The sequence below is a fragment of the Strigops habroptila genome, chromosome 1, assembly GCF_004027225.2.
Source record: "Strigops habroptila isolate Jane chromosome 1, bStrHab1.2.pri, whole genome shotgun sequence".
Lineage (NCBI taxonomy): Eukaryota > Metazoa > Chordata > Aves > Psittaciformes > Psittacidae > Strigops > Strigops habroptila.
In genome coordinates, this window is record NC_044277.2 from 90,400,159 (window position 1) to 90,415,943 (window position 15,785).

At 43.0% G+C, this 15,785-nt stretch overlaps 1 protein-coding gene across 1 annotated transcript; it reads right to left on the reverse strand.

The window, feature by feature from the left end:
• Nucleotides 1-2,731: 2,731 nt before the first annotated feature.
• Nucleotides 2,732-13,210, reverse strand: RBM24 (RNA binding motif protein 24). The gene is made up of 4 exons (XM_030490626.1): nt 12,632-13,210; nt 11,975-12,098; nt 10,839-10,893; nt 2,732-4,475 (listed from the first exon to the last, which is right to left on the reverse strand). The coding sequence occupies exons 1-4, from the start codon at nt 12,797-12,799 to the stop codon at nt 4,145-4,147; spliced, it is 678 nt and encodes a 225-aa protein (XP_030346486.1). The 5' UTR covers nt 12,800-13,210; the 3' UTR covers nt 2,732-4,144.
• Between the last annotated feature and the right edge of the window lie 2,575 nt (nt 13,211-15,785).

The following is a 15,785-nucleotide window of genomic DNA, read 5'->3' on the forward strand; positions in this document are numbered from 1 at the left end:
AGAAAGAATTCCCTTTCACACCCCACTCTGGGGTGTCTGTCACCACCAGATGGAGGCAGGGGAAGGCCCAAGGACACTGTTAGGGCTGTATATAAGTAGGGCAAAGATGCTTTTTTCATCCTGTATTGAATAATAGGTCATTGTGCCACATGGTTTTCTGAGCCATCAGTATCCTCTGTCTTACATTCAGGGGACTTTTGTGTTTAATTCCTACTTGATACCCTGTCTTGTATGAAGACCCTCTCTGGGGAAGACGAGGGCAGGAAAATGGGAGAACAGAGCAGAAAATGGCATTTATTAAGTGTTTCCTACTCACCTCCCTGCTGGGTGTTTATATGCTGCTTAGCAGAAAGAACACTACATTGCGCTCTGCAAGGTCGCAGATCTTAAGGTCAGATTGCAAAAGGCAGTTTGGCAATGCTTCTCAGCAACCAGGCTCTAAGCGCTTGTTAAGAACAGAACATGACAGCATCAGCCCAGGGTGTTAGTGAGTGTACTGGTTCTGGACAACTGAGTCTCATATTCCTCCATGGTGAAATGAAGTCTGACCCCAAGTCTTTTCTATCACTTCTATTTCACTTCTGCCCTCTTTTGTAGAAGGAAAAGACCACTTTTGTGGATGCAAGAGCAGCTCAAATTCTGCAGTCAAGCTTTTGCTTCTGCTGAAGTCTCTATACAGTGACAGCTGCAGTAATGAATTTCAATATGAAGATTATATGAACATTCCCCCCATTCTGCAAAGAACTGGCCAAGACTGTCATGCATTTCACATAGGCTTCTTTCAGGCATCAGGTAGCAACTGCTTATGGTCATTAGTGGCTTGGACTGACATTGTAATGTTAAGTATTCCTAAAGGTTACAAATTCATCAACTGGATCTGAGCAGCCATTTCAATGCTTTCCAGTTCAAGTACTACATGCAATAAGGTGCCCTGGCCTTTACGATTTTATTAACAACATTTTGTACGTATAGGAAGGGTTCAAGGACACAGAAACTGCCAAGTGTGGAAGGGGATTGATTCAGGACCTCCTGAGGAATATCAATCCACATAAGTGCATGGGACCAGATGGGCTGTACCCAAGGGTACTAAGAGAGCTGGTTGTTGTCATTGTGAGGCTGCTCACAATCATCTTGGAAAGGACACTGGGGAGGACTTCCCATAAGCGAAGAAAGGTGGATAATGCATCCATCTTCAGAAAGGGTAAGAAGGACAATCTAAGGAACTACAGAAGAGGCATGGAGTGAGCAATGTTGGAAATAATTTTTGGGCATGTGAAGGAGGTGGCGGTGATTTGGAATAGCCAGCATGGATTTACAAGGGCCAACCTAATTGCCTCCTGTGATGAGATGACTTCATCTGTTGATAAGGGGAAAACAGAATGTTGTCTACATGGCGTTTAGCAAGGCTTTCCATGGAGTCTCCCATAGAATCCTTGTATGCAATTTCAGATGGCCCAGTCTATATAAGCAAAAAACCTGAGTGGATCATTGGTCAAAAGAGCTCATGCTCATTCCAGAGGCTGGTTACAGTGGAGTTCCTTAGGGGTCTGTCCTATCTGATATCTTTAGCAATGACCAGGAGTCAGTGGTAAACTCTGGCAGCAATGAAAGTACATCAAACAGTATCAACAGGAGCACAGATGGCAGATCAAAGGAACTGATTACTCCCTTTTACTCAGTACCCATTAGACTACAGCTGGCATAGCGGGTTCAGTCTTGAGTCCCCCAGTACAGGAAGTACATGAAGTACATGAAAGTACATGAAAGTTGATAAACTTGAACGACTCCACTGGAGGACCAACAGGATGGCTGGAGGTTGCAGCATGAGGTTTGTGAGGACAGGCTGAGGCACTGGGGTTTGTGCAGCCTGCAGAAGAGAACAGCAACTTTCCAGTTCCTAAGAGGAGGTTACCAAGAAGATATGGCTGGGCTCTCTGCCAAAGTATGAGAGATGAAGGTTATAAAAGAACAGGAGAGGCTCTGGCTAGATAGAAGGAAAAAAAAAAAAAAGAAATGACACTACGGGGATAATTAAGTAGTGGCACAGATTACCCAGAGAGGTTGTGCAGTCTCCACATGGAGGATTTTGAAGACCTGACTGGACAAAGCAATAAGCAACCTGGGACCTCCCGAAGTCCCTTCTGCTCTGAATTGTTTTATGGTAACTCTCAGGATAGATCTTCTCTGTGGAATTTCCTCCATTTAATATAGTTCATCTCAGTCTATGCATTTCAAGTCAGTGCATATGCTGCTATTCACCCCACAGACCAGGAAAGTTACACACAAGATCGCCCCCCCCCAGTTTTAACTAAACAAGATCTAAGACAACTCAAGCAAGAACATCACTAGATGGATGAGACAACATTTTTTTATTGTTTTAATACTAGTGAATAGATTAAGAGATCTGAAATGTAAAGCAATATACATACTGAATAAATAATATGCACAGGAGAGTCATGTCTACATTGTAACACTGGCTAGTATTCCGAATACTTAAAATAAATCCAGTGACATTGGATAAAGTCCATAAAAATGCTATCCTGTCTTCCCTTGTATGAAATTGTTCAAGTATAAAAAAATCCGATACAGTGTAAAATATTAAATTCCATTTCGGTCAAGAATAAAAATTGCAAGTCTTGTAGTTTCACAGGACAATGTAAAGCAGCATTTTCTAGCAAAGGGGAAAATAGTCAGTCTACCTACAGATGAGTGAGAAAACGGCACTAATGTATTTGAGAGGTCTACATGAAAAACTAGTAGAGGGAAAAAGAATGAACTAGCAATTTTTATGTAAAAACCTAAAAAAGTGTTAATTTAAGAGTACCCTCATACAGTGCACATACTGAATTTAAATAAATCCAAGTCAACATCCTTAGTTAATTAGGTTAATATTTAATATGCTACATCTAAGCCTACTAAATAATTTATGCCATGAGATGAATACATAATTTTACAGTGTCACATCTAAAGTCGCTTTCTTTAGAGTGCAGCATAGTAAAACTTTCAAAATAAATATTTCTTTTTAAATAGCATAACAATTAAGGCACAGTATAAATCACATACCATTAACCCTTCAAGAACTGCAGTCTTGGTTAACAAAAGTCGCTGTTTGTGTACTGTATGTTTGCTAATAAATATTTTAAATATAATCCTGAAAAAGATATTAAAATTGTACAAATGGTTTCAGAAACAAAAATTCCCTTAAAACAGTTCTTAAAAGGTTTTAATTCATTAAGCTTCTTCCTGCCTTTATTCACATGTTACGAATAGATGCAATAAATAGAAAGAGAAGGCTGTTGTAGTAAAGGGCTGATCCTATTTTAGAATCAGAATAGCTGACACCAGCAGTTAAAGTTTCCCAAAAGTGAAACGGGATGGGAGGAGGGATTAGGATGTGACAAGCTCATCACATGAGCACGAGTGATGTGTTCTGTCCAGAACTGTCTGTGTTATTGATTGTCTCTACAGCTGTTGCACCCCTTACTTCCACATCACTTGCTCCATAGTTCCACTCATCCAGAGGACAGAGAAGAAAATAACTTTGGTGCCTGTCCGCCATCTTACTAGCCGGCCATCTTCCTTGGGTTGTTCGATGCCCATTAGTGAGACAGAGAGAAGGTACTATCTCACGAAGACAACTTCTGAAAGCTAGAAAGGACAATCAGTGCTTTAAGCTTGTTTCCTTTTAAAATGGATAGAGATTACATATTGCTGACTCAGTTTTTTCCCTGGTTCAAAGTTTTCAAATACCATTTTCTTACTTATAAAAGGCAGTTTTGCTTCCCTGATACTGTAAAAAGTACACCTTTGCTTTTTTTGGTTCTTGGTTGTTTTTTTTTTTTTGTTTGAAAATATAAAGTCCCATTGCTACTCCTGCCACTCTCTCGTGACAGTACAGTATTTTATTTTCCATTTTCTTCTGGCTCGATACTTGAAACTACACATGCCGCACTACCCCTCCCCTCTAACAACATGATTTGGATGCATACTGTATGAAGACAGTGGAATAAAAATCTTTAGTTTTGCAATAGCATCGCTTTCCTTAAAGCTCCTTACTTAATACCAATTGTCTCTGATTAACTACTTATACTGGAAGGCTGAAAAGAGGAAGAGAAAGAAAGAGCTTCCTTCTGGAGTCCACCTGCTATTGCATACGGTCTGTCTGCAGCTGTTGGGGCTGGTACTGGCCAAAAGCAGCAGCGGCCGCAGCGGCTGTCCCAGGCGCTGCTGCGGTGATGGGCTGCTGCACCGCATAGCCGTAGCCCCCCGCCGCCACGTACCCGGCAGCGGCAGCCGGCGAGGCAGCATATGGGTACTGCTCATAGGCGGCCGCAGCAGCCGAGTACTGGGCATATGCAGCTCCGGTGTAATCGATGTAGGGCGTCGTGGAAGCAGCGGCTGCTGCGGGCTGCACGTGGGGAATTACCACTCCGGGCTGCACAAAAGCCTGTGGATAGACATAGTGAGCAGGTATCCTGTTGAAAGATGGGAGAGGGAGTTAGAGTCGGTACGCAAGTCAGTGCCTAAGTGTCATATCCATACTCCGAACTAAAACAAACTCAATTTAGTTGTTGTTATGTGCATAGGGTTGCCACAATAGCTAGACTCAATGGACCAATTATCAGTTCACTGGCCCGAAGAGATGCATCGCTCCAAAGCACAGCATTATAGCTGAATTAAATGGGAGTGTTTAATATTCCTTGAGGATATGATGTTTAATGCTATTAAAACTGTTAGATGGACCAGGATTACTGATACCAGTTTTAAGACAACTCTAAAGGAGTAATTACATCTGGAAAATTGCGGTACTTGTTTTTCAAATCACCTGTTAGTCATTTTTATTATGCTGCTTCTCACTTAACTACTTGACTCTTAGTAAAATTATTTCCTGCAATACTTTTATTATTAGTAACTGAGCGGTTTGACAGCATCACTATAATGAGTTTGACAATAGCCAGTAAGGCAACAAAATGCTTGAACCCTGACTTTATGTAAAGTCATCTCAGTGAGGCGGGGAAAGAGTGTATTGTGGCAACCCTACTTAAGTTGCTATGCAGACTCAGCACACATTAATTTCTCTGCAACCTCAGTCACCCTTATTAAAAATAAGAAAAAAAAACAACACAGGCGACAAAGGAGTTTAAATAAAGTTCACAAGTGTGGTAAACACAGCAAGAATCACACTTTCCAAACGAACGATAGTGCAGCTCACTCCGTCACAAGAGGCCATTGAGGGGAAGCTACATAGATGCTATTAAAATCCATAACAGTGACTCCTAAGTACATGTGCATCACACTTTTATAAAAGTTGGTAAGGACACAAGGGTCAAACCTGTTTGATTATCAGGCCACTGATGTCCTGTTTTGTGCCAGCTTGTTTATTTCTATGCAAGACATACAGCATAGAGTTTTTTGGGAGGTGGGCATAGGATTAAGTTTAAATAGATCTGGTGCTTAACAAAAGCAGAAAAAAAAAATAAAATTACAGCTTAAGAAATAACCATTCTGAACAGATGAATACACATTTTTCCCATCTTCTCCAAGTCACAAAACTTGCTGCCTTGTTTACTTAGCCCTTCAGTTTTGAAAATTGGTCATATCGTCTTAGCACGTAAGCGTACATACAAGTTCATCTCACAGTTGTATTTTATCATATGATTTTTAAAAATAATACACTCAATATAATTCTCATCTTACATTCATAACCCTGTCTTGCATCTGGATTTCCACAGAGAAGTCCTTCATATATACAACTCTTTTCCAGTAAGTGAATCTTTATAAATCCATGAAAAACTGCTTGTGTAGATTTACTACTATTTCATACTGAACTTTACCTTTACAGACAACTCTGAAGACTGCAGCAACCTTTTAGCGCACTGTAAGCACAGATGCAAATTGCAACGGTAAAAACTGACGTCTTTTCTCCAAATTCAAGATTTATGGAAAGGGGGCTTCTTTTGCTTGTTTCGTTTTTAAAATAACTTCAAGATTTACTTAAATGGTCAACAAAGAAACATTTCAATCAGAAGGGACACTGTTAACTAGATTCATACCAAAACATAGTTTAAAATAAGTGACAGGCTTTAGAACAGAGTAGTTTTCTTTTTAAGAGAAAAAGGAGCTTAGTTGATGGAGTAGGAATATTATCAGAGAGAAATGTTCAGTTGCCATGTTTAAGACATGAACACCACAATCATAAAAACCCAACATGTCAATGAAATTAATTTCCTACTGTGTAAAGGGAGAAATGAAAGGGGGGAAAGAAAAAAAAAAAGGAGTGACAAATAGGGATTGGGAAAGGAAAGAAAACATAAACCAAAACCATAAGTTGGGTTTTTAACACTCACCTAATTTATGAAGTGATTAGCCAGAAGTGCATTTGAAGCATGCTTAAGCTGGCTCTGTGCATTTAAATACACATCATTACCTGAGCTCTCCACACAAAATGGATGAGCATAAACAAGCGTTTTGTATTGGTCACCAATCAAGTACAATCCTAATAAATATGACAACACATTTTTTAAGTATTAAGGAAAGAGGTATAAAACCAAACCTGAAGTCACCGAGAGCCTCTTCTGCATCATTAAGAGGCCATTTAACACCACATCAAAGGAATCTTTATCATACAGCATTTATGAAAGAGGATAATTTTAACAGAAGAGACAGTAAGGAAGCTTATCTAGCCGCTTGTGTTGACTTGAACTGATGTTAGTAAGATTTTCTGAAGACATTATGTCACTTGGCCATATCCTTGAACAAGAAAGATACATGTGCTCCTACTTAAACTCTTGTGACTTGTTTTATTTAAGCCAAGAAACTAACAGGTGGTGAAGTTATGAAACATTATCTGTTTGCCACATCTTACCCTACAATAAACATAAACCCTGTGCAGGCTCCTCACCACCATGCCATTTCACACATGATGATTGACAGCATAAGCTGCAGTGGGGCTATTTTTGATCATCTGTCATGCTACAACTGTTTTGAGTCGAGTAAAATGGCTTTATATGGCCAAAGTAAATTTCTACCTACTGCAGAGACCAGCGCATGTAGATCTCAGCCATTCAGAACCCAACTGCTTTTAATGCTCTGCCAGGTCAAAAGCTGAAAAAGCAATTCCCAGATGCCCTGGATATCCTTAGTATTCTTAATTTTAAATAAAAGCTGCTGCTTTACTTTTGAGCGTAAGAGTGGGAGAATTACACATGGTTTAAGCTTTCTTTCCGGGCAATAGTTTTTATTTTGGAACATGTATTTACTGTCTTACGCTTTTGCAATAAAGGAAAAGGGAAGCCACATTTAACTTTAGCAGTAACTGTAGCCTTGGCATATTAAAAATTGAATGACATACACTCCTGCCATGTGCCTTAAGACCTTCATTGTTGTTACAACAGAAGATTTGTGTTTAACTAAGACCTCAAAAATAATCCTACAAGCAATAATAAGAGTGAAAGCTATTTGTTTAAATGAAAGAAATTTAGCAGTAGTAGCACATCATTAACTCTCAATGTTAAATTTTTGTGAAAGTAGGTATTTAACTTTGATCAGACTGTTTTGCTGTGGCCTTTCATTGACACTGTCTGGTTTTGTAAGCACAATTAAAGAGTAAATTTTCACCAGTGCATAGCTTTCCTTATAGCTGAAATAGGTTACATAAACATGGAGTCATTCAAGACCCTTCATATGCTTCCTTTTAAATTTGTGCCTGATGTCATTAAGAGGACAATTAGCATTTGGCAGGTAAACTTCTGACTGTTCCGGCTTCATTCCCTCTTTCCAGATTATCCATAGTTTAGTATTAGTCTATTATTAGGCAGGTCTTTTGATCATAAACTCAAGAGAAGGCTTTTCCTTCTCGCTTAGGAAAGGCAGAATTGCCTAACTCTTTGAAGATAATACCAAACAAGTAGTATCAGCTAACCATTTGATAATGAACTTAGTAACTTTGGATTTAACTCTGGTCTTTCTAAAACCAGCAGGAATGTTCTCATTTTGATTGAGGAACAAGTTTTAGACAGCAAATAAATGGAAAAAAATCCCTCCAACAGAACAAGTTGCATCCTACACCAGCACCTCTGTATAACCCCATATTTTCCCACCAATATTAAAGTAAAAATTACATAAGCAAAATGAGAAAAGCTACCTTTGGAGGCAAAGTCATCTTCCCCCTCCATAAATTCCTATTGAATTCTGAGATAGTATTTTAATAAACAATCCTGAAAACAGAGCTGTATAGATAGCCAGTGCTGTGATCAAACAGCTTTCTATGAAGCACACTAACTGTAACATAGATGCTGAATGTAAAGAGCAGGGAGACATGTTATTTGGGCGATAAACTGATCTCTGCAGCACTGAGTAAAGAGAAATTCCCAGCATTTTAAATGCTTCATGCGTGGAAGCTAATCTACTTTCTGGCTCCCTCCACCAAAATAATGTACTTAATTCAGAATATTGTACTTCTGCATCTTCTCAGAAAAGATAATGAAAGTAATGTAACTTTCATATAACAGAATCCAATTATTTTCAGTTTCTTCTTGGGTAGGTGGGGAACTATACCAAAACACTGCTGCCCATACCAGAGTATGGCACCACCTCACTAATCTGCACTCTGGTAGGGAAAAGAAAAGAAAAGAAAAAAAAGAAAAAAAAATCCAAACTTTTGGAGGTTTTGTGTATGGATTAGCAGAGTATTGGTACTGAATCACCAGTACAGCCCATTTTACACAGCATGTTAGTAAAGTGTGCTTTTAAAAGGGCAACCTCATAAGAGGAAGAGGAAAGGCTTTAAGGTGACCATGTATTTCAATGCAATCCATGTATCATTCTCTGAGAGCGAACTCTTCTTTAATAAAAGATTTGAGTAAGCACTGAATCAAGCCCTCTTACTGTCAAGGAATATAGCGAACGAAGATGTTCATTCATCCTAATGAATGCTGTTCTTAATCTGATCTACATTCTTCAGAAAAGGTACACTGGAAATTTTGAGGAGGAAGCAGGATTAGTAATCTCCATTGTTTGCACGTAGTGAGAGAAAGGCAAAAGCCAAGGATTAAAAATGACCAACTGCATATATACATGACCCTGCGACCAGAATTCCTTTTCTTCAGATATATGTACATTACATTAGAAATAAAATCTTATTCACCCTCCTGGAAGAATTTCCCTGACCTAAACACGTTTTACATGGTCTGTTGTTGACTCTGGGTAAGGAAAGCAAGAGCAAGCCCTACATTTGCCCTACATTTGCAGTCCTTTACGCAAGGGATTGCCACAGGTTCTCCCTTTCTACTGTGCTCAGCAAATACTCAATCTCTCCTCAGCTGATCCCCATGCCATCCACTGGTTCCTCTTTGCAACAAGTATTTAACAGCTCTGGAGACAACGCGCTCCATCTCCTGCCTACCTTAGCGTAGGCATCACCTCCTCATACTTCAAAGACATTGAACAAAATACAGTAGAGGATAATCATAAGAAGATTTAAAAAAGTCAAAATGTTTTCACATCCTCCCCAGGTGCCTCAGAAGAATCAACACTCTCTTTTAAAACTACATAAAGTTCCTAGGAAATATTTTTTCCTACAGCTTTGAGGACAGGAACTGTTTCTTACTAATTTGACAAATCAAACTACCAAGACGCTATCATTGCTTAATAACAGATAGGTACAATATTCTAAAGCTATTCTAATCCAATAAACAAAATACATCTGTGACACATTTTCCCTACTTTACTGTTAGCTTACTCATTAAGTAGCAAAATGCACTATTTTGCAATGAGTTTCTCAGTCAGTGTGCATTAGTGAAGTGACACTGTATGGAAAGTTTAAAGCAGACTTCACCTCCTAATTATATGCCTGTAAGAAGCAAGAGTTAGATCCACTTTGGAATAGCATACTCAAGTAAAGGAGAAATGCGCTACATATTAAAGACAGATTGAGGAAAAAAATAATCCCACATTAGAAAGCCCAAATGGACGCACATTGTTAATAAGGAGCTCCACACCCCTCCCAAGAACAACACCCCCCCCAAATTACGAACATGCAAGCAATACGTTGATTTACTTTAAAAACCAAGAAGTCACACAATTTAGCACTCACTACAAAATATGGTTAAAAAAATCACAGGCTACAGCTTAAAAGCAAGGAAAAAAAAAAAGGCCCTTTGCTCCCCATGGCAAAGTCACTCCTCAACAACAAAAACAAAATCAAAAAGAGCCCCCCAAAAAACTTTCACTACAGCTCTTTCAATTAAATAAAAGCACACAGTTTAGCTATCAACACCACTTCATTACTGTAATAAATAAATAAATAAATAAAAAGCACACGGAGGTCTATTGACTATATGAAAAAAACATACATGCATCGTTAATCACCATTTTAGCTTGTTTGTGTTTGAGTCTACTGGTTACAGAGTTTAACTCCAAACAGAACTATTCCACCTCTTATCATCATATCCTTCTGATCAGTTATCTTAACTGTAAACGATCCCTGTCAGATTAGAAAGAGATAAATAACATTGAGTCAAGCTGAAAAAAAGAGAAATGGGGCACAGCAATCTTGCATCAAGTCATACCTCCTTGTTTTATCATAGGGTCATATGGGACTGCACTGCTTAGGTGGAAGGGAAACATCCCACACAACTTGACTCAGCTGCGGCATTTAGAACATGACCGATAAGGTGAGCGCATTTATGGGAATACATTTATAAGTCTGAGAACTTCAGTATTGCTGGTCAGTTTTAAGGATGCTTCTGCAAAAGGCCTTCAAGGATCATACTTTTTCATTCCTTTTTTTTTAAAAAAAGAGTTTTCCACCCGTTTGAGGTCCCATTGAACAGACTTACCCAAAGGGTCTTTGTATGAGAGCTGGATGAAGCTGCTGGACACCAAAGGCAAAACCTACCAACACAAACACATGACAGTCTCTCTATTGATGTTCTTTTGGCCACCGATTTTGCTGTATATACACATGCACACAAACACAGAGTAACAGCCTTCACTAACAACCTCCAGTGACCATGTCTGGAAGGCTCTGGAACCAAAAATTAAAAAGCAAAATGTATCAATCCATACACACATATGTTCATCCAAAACTTAAACCAGTGAAGTGCACACCTTCCTAGAGATGTTTAGAAGAACATCTTTTTCTAAACAACAAGCTCAAGGTTTTCGTCACATTTTATTTTGCGCTCCATTCTGGTCCCTAACTTTAGCCTCTGCAGGGTTAGATGGTACTTTCTATTCATCAGTGTATTTGTGTACTTTGTACAGGCTTAAATTTGAGCCATCTCTCCTTGTGAGGACTTAGCACGGGGGTCAAATTCTAACTTCATTTCTATTCCCCAAGCATGAACCCCTTCTTTCCTCAGTGTGCACTTAATTACTCACACAAGTGTTCCTCAGGTGAACCACAGGGGAATTCAGAGCAGCCTCCTTCAGAGCACAAATGTGCACACGCTTTGCACTCCTGTCGTTCCTACTGCAAAGCAGCAGTTTGGGAAGTGACTAGGACATCAGATTGGCTCAGATGTTGTCTTAGGAAAAGCCGTTTCATTTTAAAGCCTGCATAATAGCTCCCATCTGTTTGAGGAGTTTGTATTAAGATATTGTTTGTATTAATAAGACCGCACACATTGGAAGCGATTCATTCCTAGGCCAATCTTTCCCTGCAACGATACTGTAAATGGTCAGCGCTGCCACATTCCCAGCAGTTGGAATAACCAATGAAGTGTCTGAGCTGTGCAAGTGTTCCTGGAGAACCACAGATATTTTATCTCTGATTGTTTTTGGTTTTTAAATGAGGCGCATGTACAAAATAATAGCCAGAAAGTCGCTACATGCTGCATTTAAAAATCAAACCCAAGCCCACCGAACAGTGAGTACTTCAGAGAAGTGCAGGACAGCACGATCTTTTTAAAGTTCTACCCCCCCTGGAAACCTGAGGCACGGACAGAAAAGCCACTGAGGGCTGCTTCCTCACCTGGCTGCATTATCCGCGGCTTAGCACCCAGGTACGCCAGGTTCACGTTGGCTTTCCTGCCGTCGATGATGGGGTTGGGGTCTTTACACGCCCTTTCCGCAGCAGCTCTGTCAGCCATGGTGACCTTAACAGGCGATTCCGTGCATTAGGTCCCTCTCCGCGGGGCAGGAGAAGCCTCTCGCCCGCCGCAGCCACCCAGCTGCCCCCCGGGCGGCGCTGGGGACATCCAGGGCGGCGAGGGGACCCCGACCCCAGCCCCGGCCCGCTCGCCGAGGGGAGCGGGGCGCCAGGGCCGGGGAAGGGCGGAGGACGCGGGCCGAGCTCCGCCGCCGGCCGATAACCCCCGGCGCGGCCGTATCAGGGAGCAACAGGCGCGCTGCCGGCGCTGCGAGAAATGAGGCAATTCCCCCCTCAATCTCCTATTTCAGTAACACCCCCCCCCGCCTCTCTCAAACTCTCCAGCAGAGAGAGGAAGGAAAGAGAAAGAGAAGAGCAAAAACCCAAACGCCCGATCCCCCCTCCCCACCCCACCATCCCCCGTGGTGCCTGGCTCCTTTCAGCGGCCCCGCTGAAGTTTCTCTGCAAAGCCCGTGCAGCCGGTCCCGGTCCACCTGCCCCCTACCCGGCCGCCCCCCGCCGCCGCGCCCCGGCACTTACAAAGCCGTATCCCCGGGACTTGCCCGTCTGCCGGTCGGTGATGACCACCGCCTCCTCGATGTCCCCGAAGACCTCGAAGTACTTGCGCAGGCTGGAGTCGGTGGTGTGGTAGGGCAAGCCCCCGACGAAGATCTTGGTGTAAGTGGTGTCCTTCTGCGTCGTGTGCATCTTCCGCCCGGCCCTGCGCGCCGCGCCGCGCTCTGCACCCACGCGTGGCCGCCGGGGCGTGCGGGTCCTGCGCGGCGAGACCCGCTCCCAGAGTCCGCCCCTCTCTTGTCGCCTTTCCTATTTTTCTTTTCCTCCTCTCTTCCCCCCTCCCGTGTCCCCCCCGCTACCCAGCTACAATGCAATTCCCTTTGGCTTTTGCAAACCCAGCTTCCTCCTCCTTCAAGAGCGGAGCCCCGCAGCCTCCGAAGGTTTTGAGGTAGGTACCAGAAAAAGGAGGAGGGGAGGCCGGGCAGCAGCCAGCCTGGCGGCTATAGCGCTGGAAACGAGCAGAAGCAGCCGCTGAAAGAGGAGCGCAGGGCCCGAGCGCTAACAACTGAGTGGCCTCCCCCCTAAAAGCCACCGGGTCGGGCACTCTCGGTTCCTCCTCCTTCTCGCAGGGGCGGGGACGGCGGCGGGGCGGACCCCGCGCTCGGTAGCGGCCCAGCCGGGGCTGACACACAGCTGTTGCCAACAGCTGGATGCCCCCCCGTGCGGCGGGAGCCGGCCCCTGGAGCCGCCTGGCAAAGGGACTGCTCCAGAAGGGCCCCGCGGGGAGGCTTGATGCCTCCGAGGCAGGTTTGCCCCGGGGCTCTGCGAAGAGGAGGTGCCGGGAGGCAGGGTCTTGTGGGGTCACCGCTGCCCTGCCAGCAGGAGAGCCCGCGGGCAGAGCCCGCTCACTGGGAGCTGACAGTCCACAAATACTTCCGTCCCTCCCCGCAGGCTTGTGGTGAAACCCCTGCCACCCTCACTTGCCTCTCTCCCCAGGCCATCAAGGCTATGGTGCCGCAGGAATTCCATTATTGTTGTTGCAGTGGTGATGATGGTGGTTATGGTTCTTGTAATCGGGTTGGACACAGTATGGTAAAGCTGGTTCCCTTGGTTTTCTCCTCTCTTGCTGCCTCTGCTCTGTGCTGGAACTGGGAAGGACTCAGAGGAACAAAAAGGAAGGTCTGTGTGACATGGAGAGGCAGAGGACTCTGGGAGTTGGGGGGAAGGGAGACTCACAAGAAGACAGGAAGGATGGGAGGAAGGTTAAAGATTGGGGAAAACAGATGTGCACATGTGTATACACTTCTAAAGCATTCCCTTGTGGTCCCAAAGTCTTGATGCTGTACTGGTGTCTCTTTTACCTCTTTCTTCTACTTCCTCTGTCTGTTAGACTTTTTCCTGTCAAGTCCCTTTCTCTTTTAGAAAAAAGAGCAATGCCTCAGCTGCAGGAGGGACTTTCACAAGGTTCTTCAGCCCCTCCAGTACCAAACGTTAACCATAATGACAATACTTAGCCCTACACTTAGGCCTTGCTTGCCCCGTATCTGACCTTGGCCCCATCTGATTTTTTCAGCAGTCATCATCTGAGTTCTAGTGGCCTGTACAATACGAGGCCATGCTGACACTAAACTCTACTTGATCCTTCAGATCCTCCAGATTAAATCATTTGGTTTAATATGTTAGGACTATCTCAGGCTGAAGCCTGGCAACCCTACCAGGATCCAGATGTAGATGTTGCTTTTCAGCTCAAGGCCTTACCCTTGGCCTGAATCCAGTTAGGCCAGCCTAACTCTGCTCCAAAATTTCTCCCAGCATGGTTCTCATGTTGGTCTGGAACACTGTGTTAAACCTATACTCTGGCTGCTTCTGTTCCAAGGGCTAATCATAACCTTAAACTCTGGCCCAATGACCTGAACTTAAATATGAGCCAAACTAAAGGTGACAGCACTCAGTAGAGCACTGCAGCACACAACCCACTTAGGAGTACATTTAACTTCTCAGCCCCTTGTGGACCTGAAAGATGAACTTCACATAGCCCATCCCATCACATTTCTTTTCCCTTGCTGTGCTCAGCTTTCCTGCATGTCTTGTGGCGTCTTCAGGAACAGTGAATTAGCTTAGTTTTGCAGTCATTCAACAACTGTAAGGCCAGAAAGGCAACACTTGGCTAGCCCAAAACTAATTGCAGGTGTATTTAGGAGTTCACTTATTTCAGCCAAAGTGGACGATTGATGACTTTGACAAACCCAAACCGCAAACCTAGCCTTTTGGTCTAAAAGCAACAGCAGGTCTTCCAGGATCCAGAAAGAAACCGTAACTTTCCATGTCTATGTCTGAACAAAGGACAAACTTCTTGCATTTAGATAGGGTTCATCAGGCAGCCCTTGCTCTAGTCTGAGTCCTTCCATCACAAATCCAAACACAACCAGAATACCATCATTAACTTGAGGTCCAGGATGCATTTCTTGATAAACTCCCCCACAAATTATTTACCTCAGATGTCCCTGATCTGCTTATTATTTTTGCAGGTTCCTGTAATTTACAATCCTTTTCTGGTCCTTCTGCCCTAAGGCACAAACCTGATTTCAACCAAACATAGCCTTAAGCTAAGACAGGTAGCCCCCACAGCAGTAGACCTAACTTGCACTACCCCGCTACCTTCATGCTACAGGCTTACAGACCCTCCAAGAACTGAAAATGTATCTTCAGCCCAGATCGTTGGCCATTAGATTTTGCTGTGTGCCAATCCTCATTCTATTGCAGTGGCACCTACAGGCTTCACATATAATATCAGCAGTCCTTGCCCTTCTTTTCCTAACCTGAAATGGAACCATAACTGTCATCGGTACCACAGCCATTGCAAAACCCAGTGGTCCCAGAACCACAGTTTGGTAATCTCATTTTTCTCACACCATAATCCCAATCTTCAACCTAACCGTAGTTTCAAGTTAAAAGAGCTACTGTCCTGTGAGTATCCTGCACAGTCTCACTAGTACTGTCCTTGTTTGATATTCCATAGAGAATTAAGATTGTCACACAATTCTCCATCCAGTTCTCTCTCAGACCTTAGCTCTGTCCCTAAATCAAACACTAACTGTAGCCTTAACACAAGAATTGTTACTGCTATGATCCAAAGTCTGTACAGTGCAGTTTTCATCCTACTATGGCAGGCTAACAT